The sequence below is a fragment of the Lagopus leucura genome, unplaced genomic scaffold (assembly GCF_019238085.1).
Source record: "Lagopus leucura isolate 7727_CA_CO unplaced genomic scaffold, USGS_WTPT01 Super-Scaffold_100009, whole genome shotgun sequence".
In the NCBI taxonomy this organism is placed as follows: domain Eukaryota; kingdom Metazoa; phylum Chordata; class Aves; order Galliformes; family Phasianidae; genus Lagopus; species Lagopus leucura.
The window spans coordinates 20,443,993-20,462,239 of NW_024962266.1; the positions used below are offsets into that span (position 1 = coordinate 20,443,993).

Below are 18,247 nucleotides of genomic sequence, written 5' to 3' on the forward strand. Positions count from 1 at the left end.
GAGACGCCGCGAAGCGCGGGGAACGGAGGTGGGCGCCGTACTCACCGGCCAGGCCTCTCCCGCTGCCTCCTGCGGCCCCAGAACCATAACAAAGCTCTGCCCAAAATGGCTGCCCGGCCCTGCCCGGCCGGGGGCCGGAGGGGGCGGGGCCTGCGAGCGAGGGGGGCGGGGCCGGGAGGCGGAAGAGCCACGCCCACTTGGCTCCGCCGGCGGCCACGCGGAGCGCACCCCCACCCCCGGCGCCCGCCGCCCAGAGCGGGGATAAGGGTGCGCGCGCGCCCCCCGCCCCGCCAATCGGCGCCGTCCTCGCGGTCTCTGGGGCGCCGCGGAGAACTACTACGAGTCCCAGAAAGCCCCGCGCCGTGGGGCAGCCTGGGAGTCGTATTCCGCTATGGCGTCTCGCGGCCGTCCGCGTGCGCAAGCTTGAGAAAATACCGGGCCGGGCCCGGCCAGCTCAGGAGCCCGCGGCGCTTGGGCCGGGCGCGGCCGGGCTGTCAGGCGGCACGACGGCTGCGCGCCGCGCGGTGCTCTTCTGGCACGTGCCGGGCCGCGTATTGGGTGCCGCGCACGGCTGCGTTCTTCCCTGTGCGGCGGAACCAGCGGCGCCGTGCACGTTCCCGCCCGGACCGCCGAGGTGGAGCCCAGCCGGAGCGCTGCCCGGTACGCAGGAAGTGCCGCGTCCCGCACGGCCGGCCTTCCTCCTCGCCTGGCCTGCAACGTCGGTTCCCGGAACGACCCGCAGCAAAACATTCCGCGGTGGATAAATAATTACAGAGCGCGTCGAGGCTTTACCTCTCAGTACAGCACGGTGAGAAGCGCACGTCTGAATGCTGAGCGCGGCCTGCGGCACGAGCTGAGCTACTCGCGGTTCGGCCAGCCACCCGCTTGGCTGCTGTTTCAGGACCCGGACAAAGCAAGCATGTTCCATCTCATACGGCGGTGCTGCTCCCGCACACCTCTCCAAGTAAGTTCCTGCAGGCTTTAAGCTCCGGTTTTCTTTAAACGTGCCATTGGAGCGTTGGGAAGCAGTGCCTCACAAGCGAAAGTAGGCTTGCATTCATTGCAGCTATTCTGAGCACGTCCCTTATTTTTACAGCCGCCTTTGGCCAAAGCTCTGATTCCTTTTCTTTTAAATCACGTTCTGATGTTTACATTCTTTTTCTTTCCTATAATTACCGTCACGGATGCTGTTGAACAATGATGGGATAGTAGCTGCTTTCGGGGATGGCACTGTTCAATGATCATGCTGTGTTCCTTTCTGGTCAGGCCTGATGCATGCTCCCTTAGCCTTTGGGTGGGTGGGAGAAGAGGTGGCTGCAGGAAGTGTTTTCACAGTGAGCAACGTCTGCTTGCTCACTGGGAAGAGCTGAGCAGCTGTGCCAGCTTAATTGCTTAGATCAAAACATGAGAAAGCCCTGAGGAAGGGCAGCTGTGGGGTTATCCAGCCAAGAAAACTCTTCAGTTCAATATTTTATAGATACTCCAGGTAACTGTAGGACAATAATGCCTGTGTTGTAAGGTACTCAAAAGAACAAACTTTTTAATTGCAGCTGCAGAAGCTAACTGGTCCCAGACTACTCCTGCATGGAAAGAATAAGACAAGGTGCTCCTCTCCCTGTCTCTCCCTGCAGAGAAATGTTTGTCTTCTCTCAAGACCTCTGAGCCTCAGCAGAGTATCGGTGTGTGCAGTCAAACTCCAGGCTTTTCACACGTCTTTCCCAGTCTTAAAGAAAAAGCCTCCCCAAGAACCTCCTCGAGAGCCAGGCCTGTTGCGACAGAGTATGAAATCACTGAAGGATTCTCCAAAGCCAGCCCTTTACTTAAGCCTTGCAGGGCTAATTCCACTTGTTTCTATGCCGCTATTAATGGTTCTCCAAAGGACCTACCACCCAGAGCTGGCATTTGTTCAGGTTACGTATGGTGCTGTCATCGTCTCTTTCATAGGGGGAATGAGGTGGGGATTTGCTGTCCCAGAAAACAGCCCAGCCAAGCCAGACTGGCTGAACCTGGCCAACAGCACCATTCTTCCTCTGCTCGCCTGGCAAGCCTTGCTTTTTAAAGATATCGCTAGCAGTGCAGTAATGATTGTACTGAGCTTAGGGATAGCATTACACTATGACCTTTCCCTTCTTCCTACCTATCCTCTTTGGTTTAAAGGACTGAGGATAGTGGTAACAGTGGTGGCAGTGTTATCACTGTTAGCTACTTTAGCCGTGAAGATGGTTTCTGATCATGAGAATTTAATTAACAGCAGACCCGAAAAGCAGAACACAAAACAATAAAGCAAGGGGAAAAAGCTGTTTATTTGTTAATAATGTATTTGCATTGAGGTCATATGGAAATAAAGACTTATTTGTGCTCAGAAGTCATAAGAGGGCATTGATCAAGATGCTTATTCTTGGAGCAAGTAAGTTAATAGCAGCTTTAGAAGGGAAGCACTCTAAATACTGATTGTGTCCAAGGCAGGCCAGAATCTGCCATTATCTGTAGAACAAAGCATCGTTCCTGAGTGAGATTAGATGAATTTAAAAGGGAGATTCACGTGTCGTGGGTATGAATTGCTCTGTTCTGAATTATCAAAGTATCTGGTTTGACTATAATGTGATAACATTCTGTGGGAGGGAGAGCAATGATGTAGTGGTGTGTGCTCTAAATGATGTCAAGGTGAAAGCAGTACGTTTATCACTGAAAGAAATAGAGAATTGTGCAGAAGTACATACACCTTCAGTTCCTGTTTTGTGGAAGTGTGAAAAAAAACCACCAAGAACTCAACCTTATTTCAAATTGAGGAGATGTCCAGAGCTTAATCACATAGAATTTAAAGTGGAAAGAAAGGGTAGGTGAGGTTTGTTCGCAGTGGCAAGCTGAGGTCAGAGTTCACCTGAAGTATACCATTAAGCTGCCATGGGGAAGGCTGGAAGGGGCAACTTTTTATCTTCAATGAAGTGCTACAAAAAAAGATCATCTTACTATTTAGACTTAAATAGAAAGGAGAGCCAGCCCATCTGCTCCTAGATTTTGCTTGGTCTTAGGGCTACTTAAGCAGTGAAGCTGCTTGCAACACATAATCATAAAGGACCATCATATTCCTAAGTTAAAGTACCATCGATTGCTGCTTGGTAGGACACAGATCTACTGCTAACACGAAAGGATCAGGCAGTAGAATTGAAAGAAGTTTGTCTTCTCCCTCCTCAAGAGTAGTTTTATTTGTGCACCCTGGGAAGGTACAAACGCAGTTGTGGCCTGCACGCTCTCCCTGAGTAGCTGGTTATTGACACGACTTTGCATGTAAGTCTACTTCCTAACAAAATCTCAAGGAAGAAACAAGAGCCCATCACACAGATTTTCTTTTCTGTCCTCAGCTACCTCAGGAAGCTTAATACATTGCATATGAGCATATTTACTATAGGCTTTTTCTCTTAAGATGCAAGAAGAAAGGCAATGTTTGATATCCATGTACCCTCAGGACCAATTTATATGATCCACATAGTACACATAAAGCACTGTTGGTTAGTGAAGAACAAAGCACCCACCATAACTTCAGTTTTATCTGCTTGTTCTGCAAAGAACAATTTAGGAAACCTGCCTAAAGATGATGCCATCTTCTTCTATGGTGTTGCTGAAACAGCAGCTATGTCCATGAATCTCTCCTTCTCTTACCCCATTACCTTTTATGTGTTAACAGCACCATATCCCCAGATCAGCAGTATACTTGATGCTCTCCGAATATAAAATAAATAAAAACTTTATTTGTAAACACAGTGTTATTCTTTTTTAAATATGACAGTTTTTAAGTGGATCCAGATTTTGGTCTGCGTCAGGGAAAGACTGCTGAGTAGCTGGGAGCAGTTGATTACAGCCTCCAAGCTCAAACATCAAAATCAACCACAGGAACTGGAGAAGGCAACTTCAGACCAACAGCAGATGCCCTCAAGATAATCTGAACCAGAAAGTTTATGGGAAGGAGAAGTGAGTGCATAGAATTCCCAAATGAATAAAATATAGTGAAGACGGTGTTTCTCATGTGTCTCAAGAAGGTTCCTCAACAAATAACAAAACTTAAGAAATATTACCTATAATTTCATTTCAGAGAGGGCTGCATGGAGCTGATAAGGCAGCCACACTTGCAGTGACTTTATACTGAAGAGAAATTAATGAGAATTTTACTACAGAAGTGTGGTATTTGCAGCTTGAAGCAGGCAAAATGTATCATCACTCTCTCCCAGCGTCCTACCAGGAACAGGACTTCAGTTAAAGAACAGGACAACTCACTAGATGAAAACAGCAACAATACAAGACATTATGGTAGGAAAACACCCTATTCAAGAGTATTCCATATTCAGTTATGAAAGTGTATTTTATTACAAAAACTGCTTAAAACAAGTTCAAACTTGAAAAAAGACAAATAGACATAATTAAGAAATAATTTTGAAGTAAAACATATACAATGATTGAGTGATCAGAGAAAACAAATGCTCAATCATCTAGCACATTTTAACCTGGCAATCTCTCAGTCCTGTGTTAGAATGCAAAACCTGGATTCCTAATGTACCTGCAACACTGACTCTGGGGGCTTTTACTCATCCGTTAATTTGTTAGCTGCATGAAAGAGATGTGGACTTGGTACGAGTGCCCCCTTGTCTCATAATGCAGGCTTCCTGTTCTCTGCCATTCCAGTTGTGATTTTATGGTCTAGGGTAACACTGTATCTCATATTCAAGCAGCTTTATTTCAGACTCCTATCCGAGTCATCCACAGCTGTGCAGACAATGCAATTGCAGTGTGCAAAAAGCAACTTCATGTACAACACTCATTTGATAAAGCTAGAAATAACTCCAAACTCCTGGCGAGTATTCTAGGAGTGTATCCAAGCTAAATATGAATTCCTTAAGGAAAGACACACTAACAGCATCACCTCAATGCTGAACACAGCTATTTCCACTACAAAAGGCTCTGTCCACACTAATTTGGAAGAGGCAAGGTATAAAATGCAGCAAGGATGAACGTGTGAACCTTGTATAAGAGCATGTATTCAGATGCCAAATCACAGCACGTGTCACACAGCATAAAACACAGTTAACAAAAAAAAGAAAAAAAAAAACACGGGCAAAAGGTTTTCCTTAGGTTTTTAGTCTAAGAGCTGTCCTTACTGCAAAAACAACTCATCTAACTAATGCCGCTTCCATTTAAAATAATCAGTTTATACAGAAAAGGAGCTCTATTGCCATCGCTGACTCCACTGAGTAAAAAAAGCCTGTGCTGAAGTGGAATGACATTATTAGAACTGCAAGAATAGCTTTCCATAATAGGAAGTCCTCAGCCACCTACCATCAAAGTTGGGGGGGTGGCAGGAAAGTAAACATCTAATTAATATTTAGTGCCCATGCCCTGCAGCAGCAGAGAGGCTCAAATGCATCTAGGTCCTAAGTGGAGGTACCAAGTCTCTCCCATCTCTTCTTTTTCTTGTTTTCTATCAGCAAAGGACAACTAATGCCAGTCAAGTAGCCAGCCTGCTTTTATCAGCAGGGAACTCCTAGCCATCCATAGCAACCTTCTTCCAGAGTGTAAGGCCAGCTGAAGATACTGACTGACACATCTGAGATCTAACACCTCTAGTGTGCTGGAATGATTTCTTCAGATCGGTACAGGGCAAATTTGGCATTTAATAAATCTTAATCCAGTCATAAGAGGCATTCCTACTCTGGGATAAGCCCATTTACTTTGAACGGCAAGAGTTCTAATATTTCCTTTTGCTTTGGAAAAGCCCTCTGATCTAAGCCCCTGTTTCTACTGAAGGTTCTGCTGATAGAAGAGGTTTCTGGCCAATGAAACCGGAAACCAGAGGAGGCAGATACTCACTCATTCCTTGGATGAGTTTTCTTCCTTGCACTTTACAGCACAGCTACACCTCCTTCACAGCGGCTGGTGATCATGTTGGCAGTTTCAGTCCAACTGTCCATGTGAGGGTTATAAACTTCAACAGAGTCAGAGGTTACCGGAGCAGCAAAGTCATGACTGGGAGCACGGCCTCCCGAGGCATAAAGAAATCCATTCACAGTCACAACACAGACACCAGCTCTTGGCATCTTCATTGGTGCAACTTCGACCCACTTTTCCTAATGAGAACATGAAGAAAAAATAAAAATTAAAAAAAAAAAAAAATCAACAAGTAGTTTTAGGGTATGGCCCAATTCTGATAAAAGCAGCTTTTTAGCCTTAAAGACTGAAACTATGTTAACTGATGTTAACTATGCAAACATCACAATTCAAACACTATGCTATGTGCATAGTAGCAAGTGTGTTATTGATACTGTAATGCCAGCACTTTCACAAGAGGTCCATGCGGTAGCAGTCTCTAAAGAACAGATCACACCCTGTCTACACAACACCCCTTCCTTTCTTCAGTCACCGTGTGATGCAGCCCGTCTCCAGATCAGAAAACCATATGCACTTTGAGATGGGAAACAAGGAGAACAGTGCAGAACAGAATGCCACCATGGAATACATGCTGCTTTCAGCAACTTTCTGTTGCAAAGAGCATCATATAAACATGAGCAGTAATAGCCAGGACTAATACTGCATTCAAAGCAATCTTTCTAGTTGCATTGAAACAACCACCACATTTTTATGCAGAAGAAAGATTCTCAAGTCACGCAGCAAAGGGCAGCTCTTACTTGTTCTCTCTGGAGAGTGTAATTCATTCTATTGCAGAAGGAGAAGGGGAAATTTATTCCACTACCTCTACTTTGACAAGTATTTACCTAAGTATGAAGTATCTGAGCTTGGTTAGCTTCCAGTTTCCCAAAAGCATGCATACAGTTTTCATAAACATACGGGTTAGATCAGCAGAATGCTACAAGCTGGTTAGGACAGACAGACTCAGAGGTCACCGGAACTCCTTCCACCCCCAACTTGGATTACCAGCCAGTAGGAAAAGCAGAGCTGGAAATTATTCGTTTTTTTCTTTTTAAAGGAAGGAAGCAGGCTACTTCCACAGCATTTTACACGAAGTCCACGCAGTCTACATTTCTGAAAGGAAGGGACTCCACCATACCTCTTCAAAGGAGTATCTTTCTACAGTAGCAAGCGCATCTTGAGATTCATTCCAGCCTCCAACAGCATAGATACAATCATTGAGAGCAGCTACACCGAGATACGCTCTTCGGGTGCCCATGGGAGGAAGCTCAGACCAACATTTAGATAGCGGGTCGTAGACTTCAACAGAACGCAGCTCTACTCCCTCATGGCTGATACCACCAACAACATAAATTAGACCTGTAGAAATATAGTTTTTCCTATGTGAGGTTTCACAATACAAAGTCTTGAAAGACAGAAAATGCTTCTCATGGCATCCATTTCAGCTTGCCACTAAGATGATTCAAGAATACCAAATAGAATCCTTTATTTGTCCAGAATTAGCATACAAAGTTTTCAGGTAAGTAACCCTGTGCTCAGATGAAAGCAACCGTCAATCAAGCGAAGGGTGGAGAATTCAGAAGGCTGGAGCTTCTGTCAATACTTGGATCAGATGCATAAAAAGCACACATACAGCTTAAACCTTCAGACACAACCGTCCCGAAATAATCTGAAGAATTGCCACAGGTTGTCAAAAAGACATGCACATGAACCCAAAAGCTGGAGATACATAAAAGCAATAGCAGGAAGGATAATCAACTTAATAGATTAGCTGGATAATCATACCAACAGCCATATATAAACTACTTTCATGACATAAAAGGCAGCAGACAGAGAAAGACCTCTATACTATAATTTCTGTAGAAACACATGTTAGGAGGACAAAAAAGCAAGGCACAATCTTCTGCAACTGACAGGACAAGACAAAAGTAAGAACTCGTGACTGAAACATAACTGTTTCTGAAGAGTTCCAAGAGCCCAAGAGGGTTTTGGAAGCAAGCTTAACAATCCTCACCTTGTATTTCACAACATCCAAAGTAATAACGGGGCACAACCATGCTTCCCACCACATCCCAACTATTTTCTTCAGGATCAAATCTTTCAATTGTGTTGCCGATCTCTGCCCCAACCCAACCTCCTGCAAATGCCAACAAACACAGGAAAGCATTTAATGGTATGAAGCAGTGCCTAAATTGCAGATAACACTGTGTGTCCTGCAACAGAACAACATCAATTCTGCTAGGGAAATAAGTTAGAGCTGAACAATAACTAATCCACAGAGACCTGGTGTACTAATGCTCATTTGAACAGGTCTTTTTCAAAGCTGCAGATAGGTAACATTAAGCCATAATATTAAAAACCAAAAAAACTTACAGGTCCCATGAATTAACACCTCTAAGATTAACGTCACCTAGTGGAAAAAAGAATTACCTAAAGCATAGATAGCACCACGGCATGTGCACACTCCCAGTCCACAGCGAGGATGGTTCATGGAAGCCACAATCGTCCACTGCTTACTGACAGGATCGTAACATTCAGTACAGTCAAAAATCATTGAGTCCTTCTCACCTGCGTAATAAGAGAAAGCACGGAGACACAGGAACTACAGATCTGCACTGCAGATGCAAATTTTTCAACTCTTCCTAGGACAAAAGAGTGTAAGAATACAAGATTTTCCTTTCAGCTAGCCAAACAGCCAGAACAGCAAAAGCTTCATTGATACCCAGAACTGAATCATCACTTGAAACAGCATTCATCAACAGTTCCCTGAAACATTACTGAAAACATCAGGAATGAACAACCAGTGCTATACACATTTTATTTTGCAGCACAACACAATTTTCAAGACTAAAGAATGCATTCTGTGGTGACAAAGCCATGTATGCATATGCATTCCTTAAGGATTGGCAGGTAGAGGTACTCATCACATCCTTGTGCAAACGTACCTAACAAGCCCTTCCAGGTAGGCAGACAAGCAGATGTCTTGCCTCTCATTCTGTGCGCTTCTACAAGATTAGAAGTGAGAGAAGAGACGCAATTACCCATAGCACACAAGACTGCAGAGTACCTAACACCTCTCAGTGTATCTGAACACTGATATATGCTTACCTCAGAGTTGCTATACCACAAGAGGAAAGAATGGCCACTAAGAATCACAGAATTGTAGGGGTTGGAAGGGACCTCCAGAGATCATCGAGTCCAACCCCCCTGCCAAAGCAGGTTCCCTACAGCAGGTCGCACAGGTAGGCATCCAGGCAGGTCTTGAACATCTCCAGAGAAGGAGACTCCACCACCTCCCTGGGCAGCCTGTTCCAGTGCTCCGTCACCTCACTGTAAAGAAGTTCTTACGCATGTTTGTGCGGAACTTCCTATGCTGCAGTTTCCAGCCGTTTCCCCTTGTCCTGTCTCCACTCACCACTGAAAAGAGTCTGGCCTCGCCATTCTGCCCCCCACACCTTAGATATTTATAGACCTGGATCAGGTCCCCTCTCAGTCTCCTTTTCTCAAGGCTGAACAGACCCAGTTCACTCAGCCTTTCTTCATTGGGGAGATGCTCCAGGCCCTTCACCATCTTCGTGGCCCTCCGCTGGACTCTTTCCAAGAGATCCCTGTCTTTTTTGTACTGGGGAGCCCAGAACTGGACGCAGTACTCCAGATGAGGTCTTACCAGGGCAGAGTAGAGGGGGAGGATCACCTCCCTCGACCTGCTGGACACGCTCTTTTTAATGCACCCCAGTAAGCCATTGGCCTTTTTGGCCACAAGGGCACACTGCTGGCTCATGGCCAACCTGTCATCCACCAGGACACCCAGGTCCCTTTCCGCAGAGCTCCCCTCCAGCAGGACATCCCCCAACCAATTGTTGACCAAGTTGACCAAGAAATGGCCAACATTGGAACCCTAACCAGTACACTCACAGCAGCAACAGTAGAGAAGCAAGATACCCTAAATTCAGCTATTACTGAAGCTACAATTTATATTACCTACTGCTGGCTTCCTCAGTACTATTTCGAGGAAAAATAGTTTTTAAAAACTCTACCCATGATTTCTCCAGTATCTTTTTAACAGAAGACTCTACATCCCTGAAGGACTTAAATTCAGTCAGGAAAACTGGAAGTACTGGACTTTAGACTGTGCAGTGTTAGGCCTACGCAATACTGCAGGCTTACTTTTGAAGAAAACGTCCATCTCCAAGAGTAAACATGTCCACAAACAAAGCGCAAAGCACCGATCCCTATCAAGTTAGTAAGTCAGTGCAGGACACAGCACCAATAATGTACTGGCTACTTAACCACTCATTTGTGAGGAAATGAACCTCTGCATCTATCAATTCTAGCCTAAGAATGATCAAAATATAACAGAAATGATATTCTTACATTGCAGTTAAGGAACAGGAGTTTACTGTACCACTACAGGGCACATACTCCTAAAATAAACACAATCTATTCAGCTTTCTGAAATCATAGCAAGACGACAATGTCTCTCTCTGATGCATATCAGCTCTTCAGTTAATTTCATTGGGTATTCTCTTTCAAAAGAACATGCATACTTCATATAACAGACACTTATTTAACATTTATATTACCATTAGCATTAGGAACGTGCCCAAAGTGCGTGCTTGTTTCAGGTTTTACCTCCAATGGCATAGACCATTCCTCCAACAACAGCCACACCCAGCCCACTACGGGCCTGGCGGAGGGAAGACACCGTAGTCCAGTAGTGGCTGAAAGTGTCGAATCGCTCCACACAGCTGAGGGCTCTGCTGTCACTCCAACGTCCTCCTTGCAGTCGGGTGTACCCTCCTAGAAAGCAAATGGAAAGGTCACAGCTGAGTAAGAGCTTCCTGCTCAACCCCATGATCTTAACATGTAAAACGCAGAAGAAAAGCCAACAGAAAATCCATAGCAACAGCACTCTACTGTTAGTAGGAATCAGGCTTTTCCAAACTGCATTAGTTCTCCATCACATACAGAAGAAAGGTCACCTTGAAGGTCAGGTAACTTGTGCTACTGCACTTCATTGTATCACTACAGACATTCATATTCTTGGTAAAAGGCAGAGACCAGCTTTTGCTATCTTACAATTGTTACTTCTCACAGGGTGGAGGAAAAAAAAAAGTATTTATTTTCAATACAGTGCTGTAGCTCTGGTGAAAACTTGAGATCGCAAGTATCCCATCAAATAAATATTCTGTACTGAGAAAACATCAGCTTTCAGAAAAAAAAAAAAAAGTGCAGGGAATCTGTATATGCCAGTATGCATTTCCTCTAGTGAACCATGCTGATTTGCAGCTTTCCACCCAAGGCAAATAACTTTCAAAAGGCAGATCTAGGCTTTGAATGCCACATCATAACAATACAAAATATGAATGCTCCCCCACTGTGCAATTTTAAGTAGAAAGCAGCCAAGACTGCAAATCAGCCAGATGAAGCATACTGCTCTTTTTGTGTCTTCCCATTGAATAAAAAGTAGTCCAGCATTTCTGTCAGTACTGTAATAGAAGATACTACTTCATCATTTGTAAGTTTCAAAGAGCCACATTCTAACCTACTGCATAAAGGTACTTCCTGGCTTTCCTCCGTGGACGACCTTTAGAAGCTTGCAGAAAACTGCTGACCTTGTTTTCTTTAGGAGATTTACAGACTTCACAGTATTCTTTCAGCAGAGTTTGCAGAGCCACCCGAAGGCTGAAATCTGGAACACCTTGACAAAAGAAACAGATTAGAAAAGACTTGGTTAAAACGGCTTGTCTGAAAACAAACATCTGATACTCCTGGCTTTTTTGCGCTCACCTTCTATGTACTTTAAGAGCCTTTGTGCCGGCAACAGAGGGAATCGCACAGGCTCCAGCACTTCCACCACGTGCTTCCTTCTTTTTCCCAGATCCTTCAAAATCCATTGCATAGCAGCCAGGAACACCTGGTACTCGTCCTCAATGCTCAGGTCCTCGCTCCGCAAGATCTTCACCAGCTGCTCCTTGCTCAGCGCCAGGAACTCCTCCCCAGCCTGCACCTCCAGGAAGTGCGCGTGGATGTAGCCCTCTGTGAACTCCAGCAGGTCGTGGCAGGCGATCTGCTCGGAGAACTGGAAGAAGCCGATGCAGTTCAGTGGGTCGATCTGGCCCTTCAGGAACTCGCAGCACAGCTCCACCACCTCGCTGAGCTGCAACATGTCCGCGGCGACGATCAGCTCCTGCACGTTGTGCTCGCCGATGCTCACCACGCCTGCGGGCGGGCACAGGACGGCGGAGCTCCGCTGTAAGCCGTGCGCGAGCAACGGAGCGCTGCCAGAGCCCGTCACCCCACAGCCGGACCCCTCACAGAGACCGCCCGCCACTCTCACAGACGGGACCACCGCCCTCCCCCCTCACGGACGGGACCCCCAGCCCCACCGTTACCCGTGTAGATGAAGTCCAGTAGCGTGTGGAAGATGCCCGCCTCGACGCCCGCGATCCGCACCACGTCCCGCCCCGATTCCTTCATGCCGCCTGCGAAGAGCGCCGCGAAGTACGGGCTGCTGGCCGCCAGCACCAGGCGGTGCACGGAGAACGTCTCGCGGCCCACCTCCAGCCGCACGTCGCAGAAGCTCTGCCCGACGCGCAGCCGGTTGATCTGAGCCAGCAGGAGGCGAGCGTGGCGGTCCGAAAATGAGCTCCCGCCGGCGATACCCGCCGCGACACACGCCATGACGCTCACTGAGGCGCGACCGCCCCTCCCGCCCTCTGACCGCCCTGAGGGGCGGAGCTCGCACACGCGCAGCTCCCCCCACCCGCGCCTGCAACGGGCGGTGCTCGCGCCTTTCCGCAGCGCATGCGCGATGCGGGTGGTGGGAGTGCGTGCCTTCGTCTGTGAGGCTTGCGGTGAGGAGGGGGCGTGGCGGCGGCCTCGAGCGGCTTCGCAGCGCGCCTGTCTTGGCAGTGCTTGATCCTTTGTCCGTGTGCCTGCCTGGTCGCTTGCCCCTGTGGAGCCTGTTTGCTCGCAGCTCTGGCCAATGTTCCCATGGACCCTTCTCTGTAAGGTGCTTTTTTAATGTGAATTTCAATCATTCTCCTGATAGATGACATTACTGCCTGCGGTGCTGAGGACTATCAGCAGGTGGAACAGGCTTCCTATGGCACAGAGCCCGTTGGAGACGTGGAAGCATTTAGAAAATGCTCTCAGAAATATGGTTTGGTTTTTGGGTGGGCCTGTGTGCAGCCAGGAGTTGGACTCTGTGATACCTGCGAGTCCCTTTCAATAACGGGTGCAGTGTGATTCTCTGTGTGGTGACAGTGGCCTTCTGCACTGCCTTACAGACTCAGTCATACTCCTCTCAGGCTTACCTCTGCAAGCTGTGATCTCAGACACTGTAATGTGTTTGTGAGGGGGAAACTGACTGCCCCTCGTGGTAGGATAGACATGGAAGCCCTGGAGTGTGTCCAGAGAAGGGCAATGGAGCTATGAGGAGTCTGGACCACAGGTGTTATGGGGAGCAGCTGAAGGAGCTAGTATTGTTCTGTCTGAAACAAAAGGAGGTTCAGGGAGGACCTCATTGCTCTCTACAACTCTCTGGAAGGAGGTTATGGTGAGGTGAGGGTCGGCCTCTTCTCCTTGTAGCTGTGATAATGAGAAGTGATGTCCTTAAGTTGCACCAGAGGAGGTTCAGGTTGGATATTAGGAACAATTTCTTCTTCCAGCGAGCAGTGATGCACAGGCTGCCGGGGGAGGTGATGGTGTTACCATCCCTGGAGGTGTTCAAGAACTGCAGAGATGTGGCACTGAGGGACGTGGTCAGTGGGCATGGTGGAGTGGAGTTGAACTAGATGTTTTGGTGATCTTTTCCAGCCCTAATGATTCTGTGATTATATTACATTCTTTTCTGAGGAGAAATGACAGCTAACCTCTGCCTGAGGCAGTCCTAGAGAATGGGATGATGGGGGCTGTGTATCCTCGGTGTGGCATCATGGTCAGCACTGCCTGAAGGGTGGCCAGCCCACACACCTCAGTATGGCATCGTGCTGCATTTGGGTCTTCCTCTTCATTCCAGTACGGATGCTTCACCACAGTGCCTTGTAGTACTTTGAGGGTGCCTGGGGTCAGAGCTGATCTTTGTGTGATTCACTGAGTCACTGCATGTCTGGGCACTGACCAAGGGAAGAGCTTCGCATACTGGGTTACACCTCTCATTCCTTGGGTCTGAAAAAGCCAGCGCTGATACAAAAGCATCCCTGCTGAATTTTCCATGACAATTTCAGCAACATGACATGCAGCCAAATTAAAATAAATAAATAAATAAATAAATCAGAGAGCCTCTTGGACCACTTCCATATCTATTTACTGTGAGTATGGGAAAAGAGAAACATGTCTGCTTACAGTTACAATGGTCATGGCCCCTCAGGCTTTTCTTATGATTCAGTATTTCATTGTAATAACTTTTAAATGTGCTTCCAGAAAAGAAATCTGAATTGTGATACTCTCTGGGGACTGTTGCTTTCTCCATTCATCAGCATTTTGTTCTTGACATTAGAATGGTAAAACGATCTTCTGAGCCGGTCTTAAAAAAACATCCGTAGAAAATACATACTTAAATAGAAAAGTAAGGTTCCTGCAGTTGCATGCGTTGGGTGCGTGCTGATATGGCTCAATATATATTTTAGGCCAGGCTGATAAATTCTTTGAGAATTTTCTTTCATTGATGAATCAGGAAAAGAATCCAGAGCTGTCTTTGTGCTGACATTTTATTCATTGGAAGTGGCCTGTGAGTAAAAGGCTTAGAATTCCTCTCAGTGCTCAGGCGCAGGCTGATGTCAGCTGGTAGATGCTTGGCCAGCATTAGGATTTCACACCATAGTGCCAAATTTACAGGCACAGAATAGCATTGTTGAGACTGCTAATTTTGCCCTGAAGGCCTGTCCTGCACTGTGTTAATGTGGCTGACTAGTTGTGTGTACAGAAGAGGGCACTGCTTCAGCATGTTTCTTTTATAACCACACGGAGGCCATACGAGATGGAGTAAATGCTCCCATATGCTGTTGTGCATCTCCTAAAGCAGACTAGGGGTTTTTTTGTAATAAGTCTGTAAGTACATTTGACAGTGAAATTGTACTGTGTAACAAGAAGCCTTTTGATTAATACCAAGAATGACAACACATCACAGTGAAGGAATTAAAGATGATTTCAGTTTTAATTTAATAGGTTCCTAACATGGTGTTTGCCGGAAGCCAGCTGAGCACTTACTGACCCATAGGACAGGTGTCAAAAAAGGCATGGCAGTTACTCCTCCGTGTGCCCCACTGGCCACACCTGCACAGAAGTGCTGCTATTGCAATACCAAGACCTCTCAGTGAGAGCAATCTGACAAATAACATTTTTAGGCTTTCTCCTGAAAAAGCCCTGTGCTGTGCCAGGGGGCCGAAGAACTGCAGTCTTCCTTGGGATATTTCATGGAGTTCCCTGCCTGCTCCGATTTCTCTGGTTGAGGGCTTCTATAGGAAACCTGTCCAGACACCTGGGTGGTGCTCTGCTGGGTGAGGTGTCTGCTTCCACTCTCAAATCCTGCAGGTGGTGCTGTCTGTACAGGATGATATTTTCTGAACATGCAGCAAGAATGGGTGGCTAGTATGTGTTACTTGTCTGGGTACTGTAGTTCCCTATTATAGGAAGGTCTTAGATTTTTTTTTTTTTTTTTCCTGAGCTCCATAAAATGAAGGGCTTTTAGTCTCAAAAAACCTACAAGAACAATAATTGATTTGAAAGTGCAGTTGTGCTGTACTGTCTCCTGTACCTGTAGCTTTGGGGATCGTTTTGACATAATAATCAAAGAATAATCCCAAAGTGTTTCTTATGATACTTCATTGCTAAAGTTCTCTGTTGCAGAGGAGATGTGAAACTCAGACCTTGGCTGTTTGTAGGTATGACAAACCTTATGGAATGTTTTGTGATAGAGAATCACTTTTCAGTTGCTGTTTTTCAGCTCTTCTCTCATTACCTGCTGTAGCTACCATTTGTATTTCAGTACACGTGACCTACCAGATGAGTGTTGAATGGCCTCACCAAAAAGGAAAGGAGCTTCTATCATGCTTTGGTGTCCAGCTCATAAAACTCCCATGGGATGCAACCATTCCTGCTCAATTTCCCTACATTTTGTAAGAACTTGAAGTAAAACTTCTAGGGAAGCTGAAACTGGAGAAGTGCAGAACCACTTTATGAGAGGTGATGCGGATTAGAAATACCTGCAGTGCACTGAACTATGCTCTTTACACTTCCAAGCTACCCTTCTTTTTGCTAAGGCCTCCACGTGCCCACGTGTCATGTGAGTACCATTGCATGCATAAAGCAGTGGTGCAGATCATCAGTCTCAGCCGTGCGTGTTTTCTTAGTGAAGTGGTGGAGCTGTGTGATGAGTCCCTATGGAGCTGGTAATCATGTTGTCTGCTCTCAGTCAAAAGCCTCTAATGAGCTGGGGGCACTAGATTCTAATTAGATACCCACACAAACTTCCTGTTGGCTCAGGTGTACTGAAGCCTTAGTGGCTTAGTGGCTGAAGAAGCTTTCCTTCAGGGTCTGGATGTTTCCCATCTTAGTAGGAAAATTCATTGTGCTTTACAGTGAGATAACAAGTTTTCCAGACTTAGGCCAGATACGAGAAGGCTCTCTTGGCAGGATTGGGCCAGACCCATGAGCAAGATGAGCTTTATTCCTGCAAGAAATAACACATCTTAACAATTATGCATGTGTGTGTAGGGTAAAGATCTGAACTGGAGTTGGTCAAAGATGGAGAACAAGAGGGGTCTTCAAAGCTAGCTTTTCTGCATAGGCAGCCTCAGCACATATGGTTTGCATGAAAACTTGAGGTTTCCTTCCCCTGCCCTGTCTTTCTGCCCTCAGCTTTTCTCAACGTTTTTGTCTACTTTGGAATTAATTGATAAAGTGACTAAGTACTTTCATTGCTTTCACTGTAATATGGCTTCAGGTAAGGATAACATTCAGGTAACTGCCTGATAAGAGAGTTGTCAGTTTAAACAGGTTTAGCATTCTTAAACTTGTTACTGAGAAACTCTCCCGAGCATCCACTTAGCACCGAGAAGCAGGCTGTGCTGGAGTCCAGCTGAAGGGCACCATGTCCTGCAATGGCACCCAGACCCAGAGAGCCACCTGGCAGGCAGCACAGCTGGGGAGAGTCTGAGCTGTGAGAGCCTCCAGACAGAACGTGATGTTCACAGCTAATGGTGTGTGATTTCAGGAGCACTGATAGCGTTTCAGCACTTGCTGTAAGCTGCACTTTTACAGCTAGTCTTGGTTAGAGAGCTGGTGGGTGTACAGTACAAAACAGTCAGGAAAAGAAAAATCTTTCAGGTGTGTTCCAGCAATTCAGGTGTTGTCTTCTGACTTACTTGTGTGGAGAGGTTTATGTTCAGGGTACGCTTACCTAGCAGGAAGTTTGTTGAAATTCCAGTGAAATAGGAACGTTGTGCAACATGTGGCTGCAGTTCCCCACTGGTTGGAAGATTCTTGTTTAAGCCGAAGGTCTGGAGCAATTCCAAGCAACTTGATTTAAAGTAAACATCCTGGATGCAGTGTGTCAAATACTAACACAATATTGTTTTAGTTTTTCTCATTTCTCTTGTGGGAATAATCATTCCCTGAAGAAGGAAAGTGATCTAATGAGAGAATTAACTCAAGAGCTTGAATATGGAATTAATCACAGCTGTCTGAGAGGGGAACCAAGGCAAACTCCACAGAGAGCTCACTGCATTTCCAAGGAAGGAGGTCAAAAGAATGCTAAGACTCAGATAGCAGTTGGTGATCAAAACAGAGATGCTTTTAGTAGCTAAAGGAAGCAAAAATGTGCAGCAGGATGAGTTTCCTCCTTTCATTTCTGTGAGATGTTACATCTCAGTAGGAAGGGATCGCTGCAACCTTTTCTTGGGGGTGTGAGAAAGTGACAGATGGTTTGGGTCTGATCCTCATTGCGTCTTCATGCTTAGCTGAAGCAGGTGATTGATTTCCTCGGCTGGCTCTTTTATTCACTGTTTGTTGGGAGTGGTCCTGCAGCTTCAACTGACCTGCTCCCTATGTAGTGTTACATCAATACTAGGATCGTCTTCTTTCTCTCAGAAAGTATTGCACTTGTGTTTACAGAACGTGTGAGCTGATTTTACTGAGAAGATGGATGGAGTTTAATCTCAGTGTGCGGGGATCTCTGCCTGATACCCACCACATTCCACAGCCTGTGCGTGTAGTGGGGTCATTCCACAAGCACAGCCTCTGTGGAATGTGAGGTCTGTCATGAAGGCCGTGAGTAATTGCTGGTGGGATGTCTGTGAGCTCTGTGTCTGCGTGCTCTGTGAGTCAG

The 18,247-nt window shown here is 46.2% G+C and overlaps 4 protein-coding genes across 4 annotated transcripts in view; 2 read left to right on the plus strand and 2 right to left on the minus strand.

Annotated features, from left to right (window-relative positions):
- The window catches only part of GPBP1L1 (GC-rich promoter binding protein 1 like 1), a 30,869-nt gene extending 30,720 nt beyond the window's left edge, over positions 1–149 (minus strand). The window contains exon 1 of the mRNA XM_042873246.1: positions 46–149. The gene's annotated coding sequence lies outside the window, so the exon portion shown is untranslated. The remainder of the gene's footprint in view (positions 1–45) is intronic.
- A 483-nt stretch (positions 150–632) lies between these two features.
- TMEM69 (transmembrane protein 69) lies at positions 633–3,757 on the plus strand. The gene is made up of 2 exons (XM_042873850.1): positions 633–964; positions 1,551–3,757. Exons 1-2 carry the CDS (start codon positions 920–922, stop codon positions 2,280–2,282), a joined length of 777 nt encoding a protein of 258 aa, XP_042729784.1. The 5' UTR covers positions 633–919; the 3' UTR covers positions 2,283–3,757.
- Positions 3,758–4,338: 581 nt separating this feature from the next.
- Positions 4,339–12,622, minus strand: LOC122181386 (intracisternal A particle-promoted polypeptide). The gene is made up of 8 exons (XM_042873849.1): positions 12,306–12,622; positions 11,707–12,138; positions 11,462–11,617; positions 10,549–10,716; positions 8,347–8,484; positions 7,931–8,053; positions 7,055–7,275; positions 4,339–6,116 (listed from the first exon to the last, which is right to left on the minus strand). Exons 1-8 carry the CDS (start codon positions 12,598–12,600, stop codon positions 5,892–5,894), a joined length of 1,758 nt encoding a protein of 585 aa, XP_042729783.1. The 5' UTR covers positions 12,601–12,622; the 3' UTR covers positions 4,339–5,891.
- A 5,543-nt stretch (positions 12,623–18,165) lies between these two features.
- Positions 18,166–18,247, plus strand: part of MAST2 (microtubule associated serine/threonine kinase 2) — a 187,017-nt gene continuing 186,935 nt past the window's right edge. Inside the window, exon 1 of the mRNA XM_042873336.1 lies at positions 18,166–18,189. Within this exon, the coding sequence (XP_042729270.1) occupies positions 18,181–18,189 (9 nt within the window). The 5' untranslated portion in view covers positions 18,166–18,180. The remainder of the gene's footprint in view (positions 18,190–18,247) is intronic.

Coding starts and splice junctions, on each gene's coding strand:
- TMEM69 (XM_042873850.1), top strand. CDS start 920: ATGTTCCATCTCATACGGCGGTGCTGCTCCCGCACACCTCTCCAA. Junction 965..1,550: donor GCTCCCGCACACCTCTCCAA/GTAAGTTCCTGC, acceptor TTTTAATTGCAG/CTGCAGAAGCTAACTGGTCC.
- LOC122181386 (XM_042873849.1), bottom strand. CDS start 12,600: ATGGCGTGTGTCGCGGCGGGTATCGCCGGCGGGAGCTCATTTTCGGAC. Junction 11,618..11,706: donor GCTCTTAAAGTACATAGAAG/GTGAGCGCAAAA, acceptor TCTTTTGTCAAG/GTGTTCCAGATTTCAGCCTT. Junction 6,117..7,054: donor AAAGATACTCCTTTGAAGAG/GTATGGTGGAGT, acceptor TGTTCTCATTAG/GAAAAGTGGGTCGAAGTTGC.